We start from the raw sequence: 16,306 nt of genomic DNA on the forward strand, positions 1-16,306 counted from the left end.
TTATGTGGCTCGGTGTCAAATTGTGTCTGATAACGATCCTGTGAAGTGCCTTGGGATGTTTTACTATGATAAAGGCAAGTTGTTAAAAAGACTTGCATTTATATAGTGCATTTCACAACCACCAGATGTCCCAAAGCGCTTTAAAGCCAATGAAGTACTTTTTTTTAAGTGTAGTCGCTGTTGTAATGTAGGAAGTGAGGCAGCCAATTTGTGCTCAGTAAGCTCCCACAAACAGCAATGTGATAATGACCAGATAATCTGTTTTTGTTACGTTGATTGAGGGATAAATATCGGCCAGGGCACCGGGGATAACTCCGCTGCTCTTCTTTGAAATAGTGCCATGGGATCTTTTACGTCCACCTGAGAGAGCAGACGGGGCCTCGGTTTAACATCTCATCTGAAAGACAGCACCTCCGACAGTGCAGCACACCCTCAGCACTGCACTGGAGTGCCAGCCAAGATTTTTGTGCTCAGGTCTCTGGAGTGGGATTTGAACCCACAACCTTCCGACTCAGAGGTGAGGGTTGTTGTGTATGTACCTTTAAGGGAATAACTGGTCTTAGACTGCAGTACCGGCAGTGACCACCCCTGTATAAAAGGCCCTAGCAGGCTTCTGTAGTTTCAGTTTCAAGCTGCCTCTTGTTCAGTAAAGTACCTGTTAAACTGTTCTCCCGAAGTCCGTGTATGATTGAGGCGCGGACTTTACAGTGGCGACGAGTAAGTTCGAACTCACCTGCAGTGTGGCATCATCTCACGGGGATCTCGCCTGAAAGGAAGGTCCTGGAACGTCGTAGTCTGAGCAACGGGCGTCGACCGAGGGCAATTGCCCAAGGAATCCATCGGTGTTTGGAGAATTGCGGGAGAGACTATGGTTCCAGCGAATCGTGCTGGTAGCAGGTAGCGCGTTGACCCTTCCGGACTGCGGCGGGCTCAAGCTCGATCGAGCGGCTCTACAAATCGGGCCGCGCAGCGTCGCCGGGAAAAGAAAACAAGAGAGAGAGGGTGGAGCGCACAGGGCGCGGTCGGTGCTCGAGAACAGGACAGCGGAGAGAAACTAAACGGGGGGGAAGGAAAGCGAGACGCGCCGAAGCTGCGGGTCGCCGCCATTACCCCGTAGAACGTTAGGAGCAGCGTGGCAGTAAGGGGAAGAAGCAAAAGCGCGGGAGGCGCCATTTTATTCCATTGGGGAAGAAGCAAAAGCGCGGGAGGCGCCATTTTAAATCACCCAAGATGCCGAAAAGTGGCAGTATCACTGCTTTCGACAACGAGGTAGAAGACTGGACCATGTATGTGGAAAGAATTGAAGTGTACTGCAAGGCAAATGAGGTGGCTGATGGAAAGAGGGCGTCGGTATTATTAAATCTGATGGGTGCGAGTACGTACGGCCTATTGCGGAATTTAATAACCCCAGCTAAACCAATGGAGAAAAGTTTTGAGGAGATTGTTCATATCTTACAGGAACATCTAAGCCCTACACCACTGCTGATAGCAGAAAGATTCAAATTCCATAAAAGAAACCAGCACAAAGATGAGAGCAATGCTGACTATCTTACGGAACTACGCAAGTTATCGAAGCACTGCCAGTTCGGAGCAGGACTGGCAGACACCTTACGGGATAAGTTTGTCTGCGGGCTCCAGAGTGAAAGAACCCAGAAACGACTACTTTCAAAAAAGGACCTGACGCTAGAACAGGCTTGCAGCGTGGCAGTATCCTACGAAACAGTAGCACGGGGAGCTGCGGAAATACAACAGAAACCACAAGAATACAGCGCTAACGAAATGGCGTATGGAGCCGAAAAGTGCTATCGCTGCGGCAGAACAACCCATGAGCAGAAGGACTGCTGGTTTAAAGACAAAATATAATAATAATTATAATAATAATAAAAATGGGACATATAGCAAGAGTCTGCAGGTCGGGAAAGAAGACCAACATGACAAGAACTACTAAGGAACAGTACAGGAAAGTAAAGAAACTGACAGATAGTAGTTCAGAAGATCAGGAGAGTGATAAGGACTCTGGGAGCAGGCGACTAAGTTGTTTAAAGTTACACAACGTGATCGCAAAAGAAGATCACCGAACCATTTGGGTCACCCTCATGATAGCAGGGTCCCCAGTGAAGATGGAATTGGACACAGGATCAGCCCTAACTGTCATGAATCGACGAGACTATGAGCGGCTATTCTCACACATACCCTTAAAGGACACGTCCATTGTATTGAAGACATACACGGGGCAAAAGGTCTACCCCAGAGGAAAAATAAGGGTGCCAGTTGAATATAACGGAAAGGAAACACAGAAACTATACATGTATATACTACGAGATGGAGGACCACCATTATTGGGACGTGAATGGATCCGAAGACTACAATTGGATTGGCATTCCATTCTGGCACTAACTGTGACTGACAAAAAAGATGATGACGTCGCACCTGCACGTCTGTCACAAATTCTATCTGACGCGGAAGAGGTGTTCCAACAAGGACTTGGGACTCTAAAAGGAGTAAAGGCAACCATAAAGATTGAGGATAACGCAACCCCAAAATTTTTCAAGGCCAGACCGGTGCCATATGCGATACGCCCTGCTGTGGAAGCTGAACTGGAGAGTCTGGAGCGTTCGGGGGTGCTGTCTAAGGTAGACTGGAGCGAGTGGGCCACAACCATCGTTCCTGTAATGAAGAAAGCATTGAGCAGCACGCCTGGGGAGCCAAGGAACGTTCGCATCTGTGGGGACTTCAAGGTGACTGTGAACCCAGTCCTGCACACAGTACAGTATCCGCTTCCGCGGATAGAAGATATTTTCGCCTCACTATCTGGAGGGAAATGTTTTACAAAGATTGACCTGGCTCAAGCGTATCTACAAATGGAGGTGGAAGAAGCATCTAGGAAATACCTCACGATAAACACTCACAAAGGCCTTTACCAGTACAATCGACTGGTATTTGGGGAAGCATCGGCCCCGGCTATGTGGCAGAGGGCAATGGAACAAGTCCTGCAAGGGATCCCAGGGACCCAGTGTTATTTGGACGACATCCTGGTTACGGGCGAAAATGACAATGAACACCTTGCCAACCTGGAACAGGTGCTCACGAGATTGCAGGAATATGGGCTACGAGCCAACCGTCCCAAATGCGAGTTCTTCAGGAGACAAATCTCGTATTGTGGCCACATGATTGATGAGGAAGGGTTGCATAAGTCGCCGAACAAGATTGAGGCTGTAGTCAAGGCTCCAGCACCAGATAATGTGTCGCAACTCAGGTCGTTCCTCGGGTTGGTGAACTACTACCATAAGTTCTTGCCGAATTTATCTACAATTCTGCACCCACTGAACACCCTCCTTCAAACTGATGTAACATGGAAATGGAGTGATGAGTGTAAGCGTGCCTTTCAGGCCCACTACAACCCAACACTACCGATTCGGTTGACATGTGATGCGTCACCTTACGGCATTGGAGCGGTGCTGTCACACAAATTCCGTGACGGTTCAGAGAGGCCAATAGCCTTTGCATCGCACTCGCTAACCTCAGCCGAGCGTAACTATGCCCAGATTGACAGGGAGGCCCTCAGCCTGGTGTGGGGGGTGAAGAAGTTCAATCACTATCTGCACGGGCAGAAATTCACCCTACTGACTGATCATCAACCCCTGGTCTCAATTTTTAACCCAAAGAAGGGCGTTCCGGTGATGACGGCGCAACGGCTGCAAAGATGGTCACTTTTTCTAGGGGCACATCAGTATGACATCGAGTACAAAGGTACGAAACAACATGGAAATGCTGATGGGCTGTCGCGCCTACCATTGCCTACGGCGGAAGAAGCACCTGCAGTGGACCCGGTGGAGATATTCCATGCGACCATCGTCGAATGTTTGCCTGTTACAAACGCAAGTATTGAGAAGGAAACCCGAAATGACCCGACACTCTCTCGGGTCTATGATTTGACGATGAAGGGCTGACCAGCATATGGCGACTCACTGTTGCCAGCATTCTCCCCAAGGAGGGAACAGCTGTCAGTGTGCCGGGGAACCTTGATGTGTGGATCCCGAGTGGTAATTCCACCCAAGTTGAGAGATAGAGTACTCAATGAGCTTCACGAGGGTCATCTGGGAGGGGTAAAAATGAAGAGCCTAGCCAGGGCATTTGTGTGGTGGCCGGGAATCGATAAAGAAATCGAGGATATGACCAAGAGATGCACAGGATGCCAGAAGGTCCAAAACGCTCCACCACAGGCCCCGCTACATCTATGGGAGTGGCCCCCATCTCCATGGCAACGGGTACACATTGATTTCGCTGGTCCATTTATAGACTCAATGTTTCTAATCGCTGTGGACGCCCATTCGAAATGGCCAGAGGTCATTAAAATGTCCTCCACCACCACGGAGAAAACTATTGCAGTCCTAAGGACCATCTTCACCAGGAATGGGTTACCAGAACAGATCTGTTCCGACAATGGCCCACAGTTTGTGTCTGAGGATTTCCGGAGGTTCCTGAAGAATAATGGGGTGAAACATTACACATCTGCCCCATATCATCCAGCCACAAATGGATTGGCTGAGAGGTTTGTTCAGACCTTTAAAAAGGCAATAAAGGCAGTGTATAATGATGACATACCACTGCAACACAAGGTGGATAACTTCCTGTTTGCTTACCGGAATGCGACACATGCAGTAACCAACCAAACTCCAGCCGTACTATTTTTCAACCGGAGACTAAGATGTCGCTTGGATTTGCTCAAACCAAACATAAGACGAGATGTTGAGGATAAGCAGTTCCAGCACATAAATGAGAAGCCAACCAGGAGCTTCAAGATAGGGCAACCAGTCTTGGCCCGCGAGTACCGAACAGAAAAATGGCAGCCAGGCACGATATGCACACAGCAGGGACCACTAATGTACACAGTGGACGTTGGAGAGAGCATCGTGAGACGCCATGCTGACCAGATTTTAGAGTCACAGGAACAAGCCAAACCTGTACCACAAGCATGTGCACCTGGTAATGAGCCCGAAGTACAGATTGCGTCCACCTCAGAAGCAGGGGTATTGGAAGCTGACGAACTAACCAATGACAATGAGCCAGAATTGACTCCACCGCCAGAACAGGATACTTGAGAAAGGCGCTATCCAGTCCGGATCAGGAAGCCTCCTCAAAGACTGAACTTATAAATGACTATTTCAGTTGATGTATATATTACTGAGCAAATTGTAATTGTAATTAGTTATTATTTAGTTGTTAAATGAATGTTATGTGCTGTTTATCTAAAAGGGGAGGAATTGTTGTGTATGTACCTTTAAGGGAATAACTGGTCTTAGACTGCAGTACCGGCAGTGACCACCCCTGTATAAAAGGCCCTAGCAGGCTTCTGTAGTTTCAGTTTCAAGCTGCCTCTCGTTCAGTAAAGTACCTGTTAAACTGTTCTCCCGAAGTCCATGTATGATTGAGGCGCGGACTTTACAAGGGTGCTACCAACTGAGCCACTGGCTGGCAAGTTGTTGTTGTTAGTAAGTTAAATTCCATTTTGTTATCTTGGACAGCACGATTTTTATTAATGTTTTTGGATCGCATGTGGGCTTTATTTGCCAGTGGTGAAAATATTGATAATTCTTATGCTATTTCAGCTCTTATCACAGTTGTGAATTGCCAGTGACACTGGCAACTCGAGTTAACAGCCACTGAAAATGGGCGCAGCGCTAACGTTGAAAAATTGGCTCTGGAAGTTGGCGATGTGGAGCACTGCGCTAACCTATTGTGCAACGCCCTCCTGGTGGCGTTAATGGAGGCCTCTGACCCGAAGTTCCCATCCACAGTCAGCATTGCTGCTTCTTACAGCCTCTGGGAGTGAGGCTGTGGAGTCCGCAAGGCATTTTGGGTAATTAAAGGGGCTATGAATTAAAGTGGCAATGCATTCATAGGATTACAGCACTTCTAACTCTATCAGCATAACCCTCTATTCCGTTCTCACTCATATGCTTATCTAGCCTCCCCTTAAATGCATCTATACTATTCACTTCAACCACTCCCTGTGGTAGTGAGTTCCACATTCTCACCACCCTCTGGGTAAAGAAGTTTCTTCTGAATTCCCTATTTGATTTCTTGGTGACTATCTTAGAAACATAGAAACTAGGAGCAGGAGTAGGCCATTCGGCCCTTCGAGCCTGCTCCGCCATTCAACGAGATCATGGCTGATCATCCAAACCCTAGCACCCGGTCCCTACACCGACAGCCATCCCACCCAAGCCCTATCCCCGTAACCCCATGTATTTAATCCCCCCTAACACTAAGGGCCAATTTTTATCATGGCCAATCAACCTAACCTGCACATCTTTGGACTGTGGGAGGAAACCGGAGCACCCGGAGAAAACCCACGCAAACACGGGGAGAATGTGCAAACTCCACACAGACAGTCACCCGAGGCCGGATTTGAACCCGGGTCCCGGCGCTGTGAGGCAACAGTGCTAACCACTATGCCACAATTATATTGATGGCCTCTAGTTTTGCTCTTCCCCATGAGTGGAAACATTGGGCAGGATTTTCATTGGGCCGTGGAGGCGGGATTGGAGGCATGTGGGGGGTTAAAATCTCGAAATCGGGGGGCACGAACCCATCCTGCCCCCAACCCGCCTCCATGCCAGTTTCAAAGGAGGCGGGTCCCAACCCACACTGGGGCCCGCCACCCCGAGGCGGGAAGGGGATTAGTGCCAATTAACTGCCTGTTAACAGGTAGTTAACAGGCAGTTTTTAGCCTAATCCCTATTTTCATTGTTGAAATGTGGGATTCCCGACGGCTCTAAACCACGCCAAGTTAGCGAGGCGGGCCATCGGGATGAGGGCTTGGAGGGGTCGAGATGTTCGGTGTTCAGGTGAGTGATGAGTGCATGAGTGCAAAGTTAGTGTGTTTGGTGTGTTTAAAGTGTTTAAAGAAGTTTTACTTACATTTACTTACCTTTACAGCCTTCCTTCCCTTAGGTCTCGGGAGTCCCTCATCTCACCGGCACAGAAAGCAGAATGGCCGCGATCTGTCATAAGTTCCAGCACTCAGCTTTCTGTTCCAGGAGATCTCTAAATCATCCTGACAGGAAGGAATTAACTTGGAGTACAGATTGTCAGTGTTTAACAGCTTCAAACAGCCGTCAGGCGCTGATATTTCATCTGTGAAAAGGTCTTGACAGATGAAATATCAATCTGTGACGTCACCTGTTGCCGGGTGGCCCTTAATTGGCCTGCTGAGCCCGCTGGGTGGGCTCAACAAGGTCAATCAAGTCAAAATCGCGTGCGTTGGCTAGAACTCGATGGAGGCAGGACTGCAACCCCGAAAGTTGTAGTCCCGCCTCCTACCCGACTCCTCAATGAAAATCCAGCCCAAACTCTCTATATCTATTTTATCAAAAACTTTCATAATTTTAAAGACCTCTATTAGGTCACCCTTTTCAAGAGAAAAGAGACCCAGCCTGTTCATCCTTTCCCGATAGGTATACCCTCGCATTTCTGGTATCGTCCTTGTAAATCTTCTCTGCACCCTCTCCAGTGCCTCTATAACCTTTTTATAATATGGTGACCAGAACTGTACTCCAAGTGTGGTCTAACCAAAGTTCGATACAAGTTTAGCATAACTTCTCTACTTTTCAATTCAATCCCCCTAGAAATAAACCCTAGTGCTTGGTTTGCTTTTTTATGCCCTGGTTAACCTGCGTCGCTACTTTCAGTGATTTGTGTATTTGTACTCCGAGATCACTTTGCTCTTCTACCCCAGTTAGATTTGTATTTTCCAACTAATATGTGACCTCCCTATTTTTCTTACCAAACTATAATACCTCACATTTAGCTGTGTTGAATTTCATTTGCCAATTATATGACATTCAAGTTTATTAATGTCTTCTTCAAAACTAAAAAAAATAAACTCAAGTGAAAAAATTTATTTTGAGCCCTTACTGCCTTTCAAAATAAGCATAAACGTAAAAAATAATTCCCAAATGGGAGTCTTCAGCTCTTAAAGCTGAATTGTCTTCTACTCCTAAAAAAAGGTAAAACTGCTTCAGCTCTAACACAATTGGCTCAGCAAGCCAGGGAAGGGGCACTTCCCTGGACCACTCAGCTCCAGACCTTGGTCCAAACATGGACAAGACAGCTGAATTCCAGAGGGGAGGTGAGAGTGACTGCCTTTGACATCAAGGCAGCATTTGACCGAGTGTGGCATCAAGGAGCCCTGTAAAACTGAAGTCAATGGGAAACGGGAGGAAAACTCTCCACTGGCTGGAGTCATACCTAGCACAAAGGAAGATTTTTGTGGTTGTTGGAGGGCAATCATCTTAGCACCAGGACATCGCTGCAGGTGTTCCTCAGGGCAGTATCTCAGCCCCAACCATCTTCAGCTGCTTCATCAATGACCTTTCCTCCATCATAAGGTCAGAAGTGGGGATGTTCGCTGATGATTGCAGTGTTCAGTTCCATTCGCAACTCCTCAGATAATGAAGGTCAGCATGTTACCCGGTCCAATTAGAGGAAGCGGGTCTGCTGCCATCATTTCATGTCATCAGCCGGTTTCCTTAAAGGGACCATGGCCACATTTGTTTTGACAGTTGTGCGTCAGTGTCCTACAGCACTGAGGTGCTGCAAACACTGACACAAAGGCACAGGGCTGCACCCAGGCGTTCCCATTTCCCACAGCACACAGGGAGATTCTCTTCCCTTCCCATAGGCAGAAGTGACCTCCCCAGGAGATCACCACAGCCTGGCTGCACATTGCAGAGGAGGACACAAGCAGGGATGTGGTCAGGAAGACCTGGGTGCAGTGCCACAAATGTTTCAATGATCTCAGTAGATCACAAAACGTTAGTAGAAAGCCACACTCATCCTCATCCTGCTGTGTCTCTCATCACATCCCCATCACTCTGCCTTCCCTACCCTACTCCTGCACATCCTTACTCACCCAACTTACCTTTCACCTCCACCCATCCCTCTCTATCTACATTATCACATCCCCATCTCACTAGCCACCCCTCACAATCATCCTCATCCTAGTGCAATCATACCAACTAACAACATACAAGGGTAGGCACTTGGGTGTTTTATCCAATGTTCATGTAAAGTTTCTGTTCATGTGGTGTCAAACATTGAAACCTTTATTTTCAACACTTTGCGTTCTTGGACAGATTCGTGTGCACCTTTGGAAGTGGCTTAGTGAGTTGCAATGAATGGTGAGACATAACGGTATCCTCCGCAATGGTGCTGAGTGTGAAAGGAATGGCTTAGGCATTGTAGGGATGCTTTATGGTGTTGGTGTGGGGTGGTGCCAACCTGGCACCTCATATGGCAGCCAGGATGAACAGCATCAAGTGAAGTAAATCTGGCCATGATAAGGCCATCGCTGGCCTCCCGGGCAGTAATGTGGTCAGGTGCTGATGCCGTGTCCTGTGCAGCATCAGTTGATTGCAGAGAAAGTTGGTGTTGTTGTTGGTGTTGCTGGTGTGCCTGGTGCTGCTGGTGTTGGGGCTGATCGTGGTGGGATTCTGAGGACCAAGGTGAGAGAGTGTAAAGGGCACCCATGTTGATCGAATAGATGGCAGGTGAGGTACAGATGACAGAAGCATTCTGTCAATGGTGAGAGAGTTCTTCCAATGAGGTAAGAGTGGATGGAGAGTGCAAACCGGAAAGCCAGCACAATGTGTGCTGGAAATGGAGTGAGATAAATCTTCTGCCTGAGGAAAGTGAATATCAGTCAGGTGGGAGTTTTTACTGTACATTTGAAGCTGTCAAGTAATCAGCTGGAGCAATGGCCACTGAACTTCTGCCTAAGCTTGACAGCCGTGGTCTGCGCACAGTGGAGATCCCATAGTCATGAAGTTAAAGACAAAAGGTAAGTGAAAAAAGGCTGTTAAGCATCTGGCAACTAGATGCTAATCATTTTAATTAGTTCCCCCGCTGCTACCGGTCGGGTCTGCTCAGCATTTACAGACCCGACATTTGGAAAGGCGCGTGGCGGTGGGTTCACAGTAGGGTTGCAACCCGCTGCGAAAAAAAACACTTTCCCCCCCGACCCGCCACCGATCCTACCCAGTGACCCCTCCGGAAAATTCCGGCCTTAGTTCCTGCTCTCTGAAACTCCATTCTTAAACCCCTCCCACCTCTTCACTTCTCTCCCTTTAGCAATCTTCCCAAAACCTACTTTTCATACAAGCATTCAGTCAACCCTCCTAAACTCCTTCCCCAGCTCTATATCCAGGTCCTCCTTCTGTAAGGCTCTAAGAAGTGCATTGGAACACTTTGCACATTAAAGGCCCTACATAAATGCATATATAGTTGCTGTTGTTGCTGTGAAACAGAAACATCTGTCAACACTCAGAAATACACAAAAAAAATCCAATCCTTTACAATTTAATAAGGGACACAATGGCTGGAATTTTGCCAGCGCTCAGGGGGTGAGTTTGGAGGCAGGACATCCGGCAAAATCGCAAAGATTGACAGTGGGTCGGAAACCTGCTGTCAACCTGCCTCGAAAGAATCTTCCCAGGTATGGGGTCCCCAATTTGCGCATGGACCCGACACCTACCTGTGGGAAGAATATTATAGGCACTTAACTGCTTGTTAACAGGTTGTTAACAGGCAGCTAAGAGGCTTTTTGAAATTTTGACAGGTGTACTGCAGGCTTCCCAACGTCCAGACACCATGCCAGGTAAGTGTGGCATGCTGTGGGTCTACTGTAATGTTTGTGCATTGATGACAGCTGCAGAAGTGGTGTGGGTAACCAATGGTACACTGGTGAGTTTCAGAGGTAAGGAAATGTTGGGGAAATCATTTTTAATGTATTGAGGCTTTTCTGTAGGTGACAAGTTTTGATTTGTTTCTGTAGTCCCACCTCATTGGGAGAACCTCTCTCACCAGTGACAGATCACCTCTGTAATCTCACCTGCAGCTGCTATCTATTCTAGCCTAAGGAGGGAGTCACTGGAGAGCCTGGGTGTAAGGGCTCACCTTTGTACAGTGACTGTCAATGTTTGCAGCACCTCAATGCTGTCAAACACTGAAAAATCACCTGTCAAAAAAAATTGTGCGTGGCCCCTTTAAGAAAACCGGCAGATGACACGGCATCGACTGACGTCATCTGACACTGGCTTTTTCTTAATTGGCTGGCAAGCCCGCAGGGTGGGCTTAACAAGGCCAATTGATGCAAAATCGCGTCTGTGTGTCGGACGTCATGGGGGCAGGATTGCAACCCGGAAGGCAGCTGTCCTGCCCCCAAGCCACACCGAGAGGTAAGGTCGCGGCCAATGTATTGATTCAATTGCCATCAAGTTGGATTTATCACTCTTTGCTTTCTTGGAATCTGTCTGAAAATGCAGCACAGAAAATGCATTCGGTAAGCAAAAATAGCCCTCAATTCACTCTAGGAAAATTGCATTCAGCTGACATGTTACTTGATGCTTATTTAACTCTACAGAAAAAATAAGGAACATATCCTGTATCTTTAAAAGAGCGACTCTATTTAAATTGTCTTCTATAAAACACAGCTATTCCATTAAAGCATATAAGCAAACAAATGTGTGCCTGAGCAAATGTTCCTTTTAAATGAATATATAAAAGTATAGTAACTAACATGTTTGGTCCTTCCGAGCACCCAAGTATTTAGTTTTATGGAAACTCGTGCACAAGATTTCTTCCCCCATTCATAAGATGAATTACATTATGAAAGAGGGTAATTCAATCACCAGACCTTTGGGCACTTTAAATATAGGCATTAACCCATTAAAATAGTGGACAAAGGAATGCCGTACAAACACAAGTGATATTGGAAAAAGCGTTTTCCATAATATTGTTTATCTGAGATGAAGAATTCACACTTCAAAAAATCTGAGAAGAAATTTCCTAAGAATTATAAACGAACATCATTACCATTCAAAGTAATTACATCATTAATGTTTTAATGAGTTTGGTTTTATTTCTTATTAATTCACTTTCTCTCTTCTAATGCGCAGCTTTGTAGCCAATAAAAGGTGCAATTTAGCACTGATGTGTAGTGGAGGTGGTCTATAATGCTAATAAAACTTACCACAGTTAAACTCCTCAGTTGTTACCGAGGCAACTGATCTACCCTGTAATTTCCTGGGATACTCGCATGTTGCAGCAGCCTGTGTGTTGCTGCTTTGGGCATAGTTCTTCAGCAATTCTCCCAGCCACATTAGCTGACAATCACACACCAGGCCATTGGAGTCCAAGCGGCTGCAGCCATGTAAAAACAAGGACAGAATTAGGATACTGCTGTTTATCTTGCAGAACATTCTGTAACAAAATCATTGTTTCCAGTGTGCAATTAACTGAATTCTATCTCTTTTTCCTTTTTCTAACAATATTATCCCCTTTTTTCCTTCTCTCCAGAAAGTCCATGGGGACCGGTAATTACCTGGTACCTCACCAAAATGGCCATTCTTGTGCGAGTATAGACAGTGAGTTTCTTCACGCTATTTGTCATGGTATCATCACAGCCAAACCCAATCCTGGCCTCACCTGATCCCATATGTGCACGTTCAACATGGGTCACTGTATAAGGATTAGGAGTGGTAACTCTGGCCAACTTTCCCCTCCCCTAACCCTGGGGTGCTGAGGTCATTTTGAGGTCCCCTACCACTGCCTCGTTGAGGTTAGTTAACTCAGCACAGTGCATGGATCAAACCTAGGACCTTTCTGGTCAGCACATTTGGCTACTCATTATGTTAACTAGTTAAACCATCAGCAAAGATCTGAATCCCATCTTATCACAAATACAGAAAAACTATCCTTACATGATGTTTCCAAGCTTTACCTATGGGTAAGGTAAGGAAGAAAAACAAAAAAGCAAAAGAAATGAAGTTAAATTTACTGCGTATAGGAGATTTACTCTTTAAAAGAACTGTATTCTTTGGAAGAAGACAAACCTTGGTATGTAAATGGTTAACATGTTGAGAGGACCAATTGCAGCTAGTGGAATAGCAAGTCTGGGAGGAGGCTTGTGTGGAGTATAAACACCAGTTGGGCCAAATGGCCTGTTTCTGTGTTGTAGAATTGATGTAATTCTATGTGTTCAACACATTATCTTAAAAGGCTGCTTATAAACTATGGTTGTCCTACTTGAAATGTAATGGGCCAGAATTTGTTGTCAACATTTCTTTTTTATTCGTTCATGGGATGTGGGCGTCGCTGGCAAGGCCAGCATTTATTGCCCATCCGTAATTGCCCTTGAGAAGGTGGTGGTGAGCCGCCTTCTTGTACAACTGAGTGGCTTGCTAGGCCATTTCAGAGGGCAGTTAAGAGTCAACCACATTGCTGTTGTTCTGGAGTCACATACAGGCCAGACCAGGTAAGGACAGCAGATTTCCTTCCCTAAAGAGCATTCGTGAACCAGATGGGTTTTTACAATCTGATAGTTTCATGGTCACCATTACTGATAACAGCTTTTTATTTCAGATTTATTTAATTAACTGAATTTAAATTCCCCAGCTGTTGTGGTGGGAATATGAACTCACATCTCCGGATCTATTAGTCCTTGCCTCTGGATTACTAGCCCAGTAACATTGCCATTATGCTACCGTTCCAGAATAATGGTGAGGCCAATGACGCTCACCGTTACTAATGCGTCAATAGTGCAGCAACTTCAGGCGAGGCGCAGACGTGCAGTTAAATGCAAATATTCAAAAGCTGCTGTCTGAGTTGCACCGCTCCGCTGTTAGCTTCATGAAAATGGCAACTCACTGTCTGCCTCACCATTGACATACGTTGAACATCATGAAGTTGCTGCATTTGCATGGTAGATATGAACTAATCCTGCACCAGATATTTAGGGCTAGTAATTAATAGCGTAACAATGTGGTATTTGTTAATTACTTCCAATCAACCTCTCTGGCACTGAAAATTAAGTGTGGAGTCTCATTCCTTCAGGTTTGAAATTTTTCACGGAAAATCTCAAAAAAATGGCAAATTTTAATTTTAACATTTTTTCTTACTTTTCCTTTCTGTCTCTTTTTTTCTCTTAATCCAAACTGTCTTCCCATCTCTTTCTGTACCTGATTTTGACATTGAATTCAGCTCTTTTAATTCACCCTCCTTCTCAGCCCTTCCTGTGTTTGTTTCCCAGGGAGTGATTTTCTGACGTCCGAGAAGGCAGGTTTGGAGGCGGGAAAGGTGGGTAAATCGGAAACAATGAGGGCGGGTTTGGAACCCGCCACCAACCCACTTCTGCGGGATTTTGCCGGTGCCGGTTTTGCAGTGTGGGAAATAGTCCTGCCTCCAGTTGGCCAGAGAGATTGTTAAGAGGATTAAATGCTCGATAAGGGCCTCTCTAAGCCTATTTTGAGAGGCCCTCATGATTTTTCGATCATTTCAGCGTGTTCCACGACTCTCCTAAACCACGCCAGCTAAACCTGGCGGGTTGACAAGTGGGTGGTCTCCTCTCTGCTGCAGGTCCAACATTAAAATGTTTATTTCATCAGGGATTAGTTACAGATAGCAGAACTTTGCTTTAAAAGGTTTTCGAGCACTTTTAGAAGGCCTTCCGAAGTCGAAGGTGTTGCAGCTTGAATCTATCAACTGTGCGACCTCCTTGGAAGACCCTCTCCCCGCTTGCAATGAACACTTCCCCAATGGAGGCATCTGCAAGCAGCATGGAAACTGTAGTGTATGTAACCGTCTACCTTTAAGAGACTATTGTATGTAACCGTTCACCTTTAAGAGAACTATTTTAGGTGTGGCACTACTTGTTTGGCTTCTGTATACGGTAATACCGACGGTGACCACACCGGTATATAAGTGCTGTGGCATGATTTATAGGGCAGATTCGCCCTGACCTTCGAATAGTAAAGTCCTGTTGTATGTTACTCCTGAAGTCTGTGTCGTAATTAACTGCACAACCCACAGACTTTACAGTGGCGACGAGTCCGATCGTACCCTGCGGCAACAATAATTCCAAAGCAACGAAAGAGCGTCGAAAAGAGGCAACCGCCCTCGTCATTCGGCTGGGAGAAAACTCAAGGCTGCAGCAATAGAAAGGAGGAAGACTTCAGCGACAAAAACTTCCATCAGCAACAGGCACTGACTGTCCCTTCTGCCACGGTGACTGTGAGTAAGGGAAAGTGAAAAGAATAGCCGGAGGATAAGGGCTGGGCACTCGACCACGGTCGAGGGGGAAAAGGAGCCGGACAAAAAGTCAGGTCCAACGGCGTCGTGAGAGACCGCGACCGGCGGGAAAAGCCGGGCGGTGACCGAAGCCACGAAGCGCTGCGACCGGGAGCATAGGCGCGGGAAGAGAGAAACTCAGCCGCAGCCGGGGAGAGAAGCACCGGACTGCGAGAGGGCTGGGAGGCGCGATTGGGGTCCGAGCGAGCGGGAGAGGCAGAGCCGACCAAGAGAGACTGCGCGAGAGCCAGTCCAGCGGCTGAACTGTCCTCCGTCAACGGGGTGTAACCAGCGCCGGTAGAGCCGAGCGAGCGGGAGAGAGGCAGAGCCGAGCAAGGGGAACTGTGCGAGAGCCAGTCCAGCGGCTGAACTGTCCTCCGTCAACGGGGTGTACCCAGCGCCGGTAGAGCCGAGCGAGCGGGAGAGAGGCAGAGCCGAGCAAGGGGAACTGTGCGAGAGCCAGTCCAGCGGCTGAACCTATTCGCCGTCAACGGGGTACCCAGAGCCGGTCGCCCTGCCATAAAATTAAAAAAAAAGGGAAAGCCTTGAAGCCGACGCGCAGGCTGTGAACCTGAAAGCCAGCGGCCGTCGCCCGTGGGGAAAGTGTACCCCTCCCGCCAGGGTAGAAACGCGGGAAGCCGCCATTAGGCGGGGAAGAAGACAGAAGCGGGAAAACGCCATTGAAGTGGGCGGGGAGAGAAGATAAGAGCGGGAAACCGCCATTTTCGCGGGAAAACCGCCATCTTAAAAAAAAAAAGAAATAATAATTTAAAGAAATACTTGTGTTGTTCCCAAAGAGAGGAAGATGCCTAAGTGTGGTAACATCAACGATTTTAATTCCGAAGTAGAAGACTGGGCCACGTACGTGGAACGCATTGAGATCTATTGTGAGGCCAATAAAATAGAAGAAGATGACAAAGCTATAACCTTGCTGAACTCGATGGGCGCAAAGACATACGGGCTCTTGAAGCATCTACAAGCACCAGCTAAACCGACGGATCAGACTTTCGATGATATTGTGGCTGTCCTGAAGGACCACTTGAACCCTACACCGTTGATGTTGGCGGAACGATTCAAATTCTATGCGAGAACGCAACGGAAAGACGAAAGCAACGCAGAATACTTGGTCGAACTGCGTAGACTAGCGAAATACTGCCAGTTTGGAGGGAATCTGACA

At 47.0% G+C, this 16,306-nt stretch overlaps 1 protein-coding gene across 1 annotated transcript in view; it reads right to left on the minus strand.

Annotated features, from left to right (window-relative positions):
• Nucleotides 1-16,306, minus strand: part of LOC147114870 (peroxidasin homolog) — a 1,146,739-nt gene that overhangs the window by 532,195 nt on the left and 598,238 nt on the right. Inside the window, exon 7 of the mRNA XM_085992898.1 lies at nt 12,035-12,204. Coding sequence (XP_085849024.1) covers nt 12,035-12,204 — 170 coding nt within the window. The remainder of the gene's footprint in view (nt 1-12,034; nt 12,205-16,306) is intronic.

This window comes from Somniosus microcephalus, chromosome 7 (genome assembly GCF_052327205.1).
Source record: "Somniosus microcephalus isolate GS21.2 chromosome 7, FLI_Smic_1.0, whole genome shotgun sequence".
NCBI classification, from domain to species: Eukaryota; Metazoa; Chordata; class Chondrichthyes; order Squaliformes; family Somniosidae; genus Somniosus; species Somniosus microcephalus.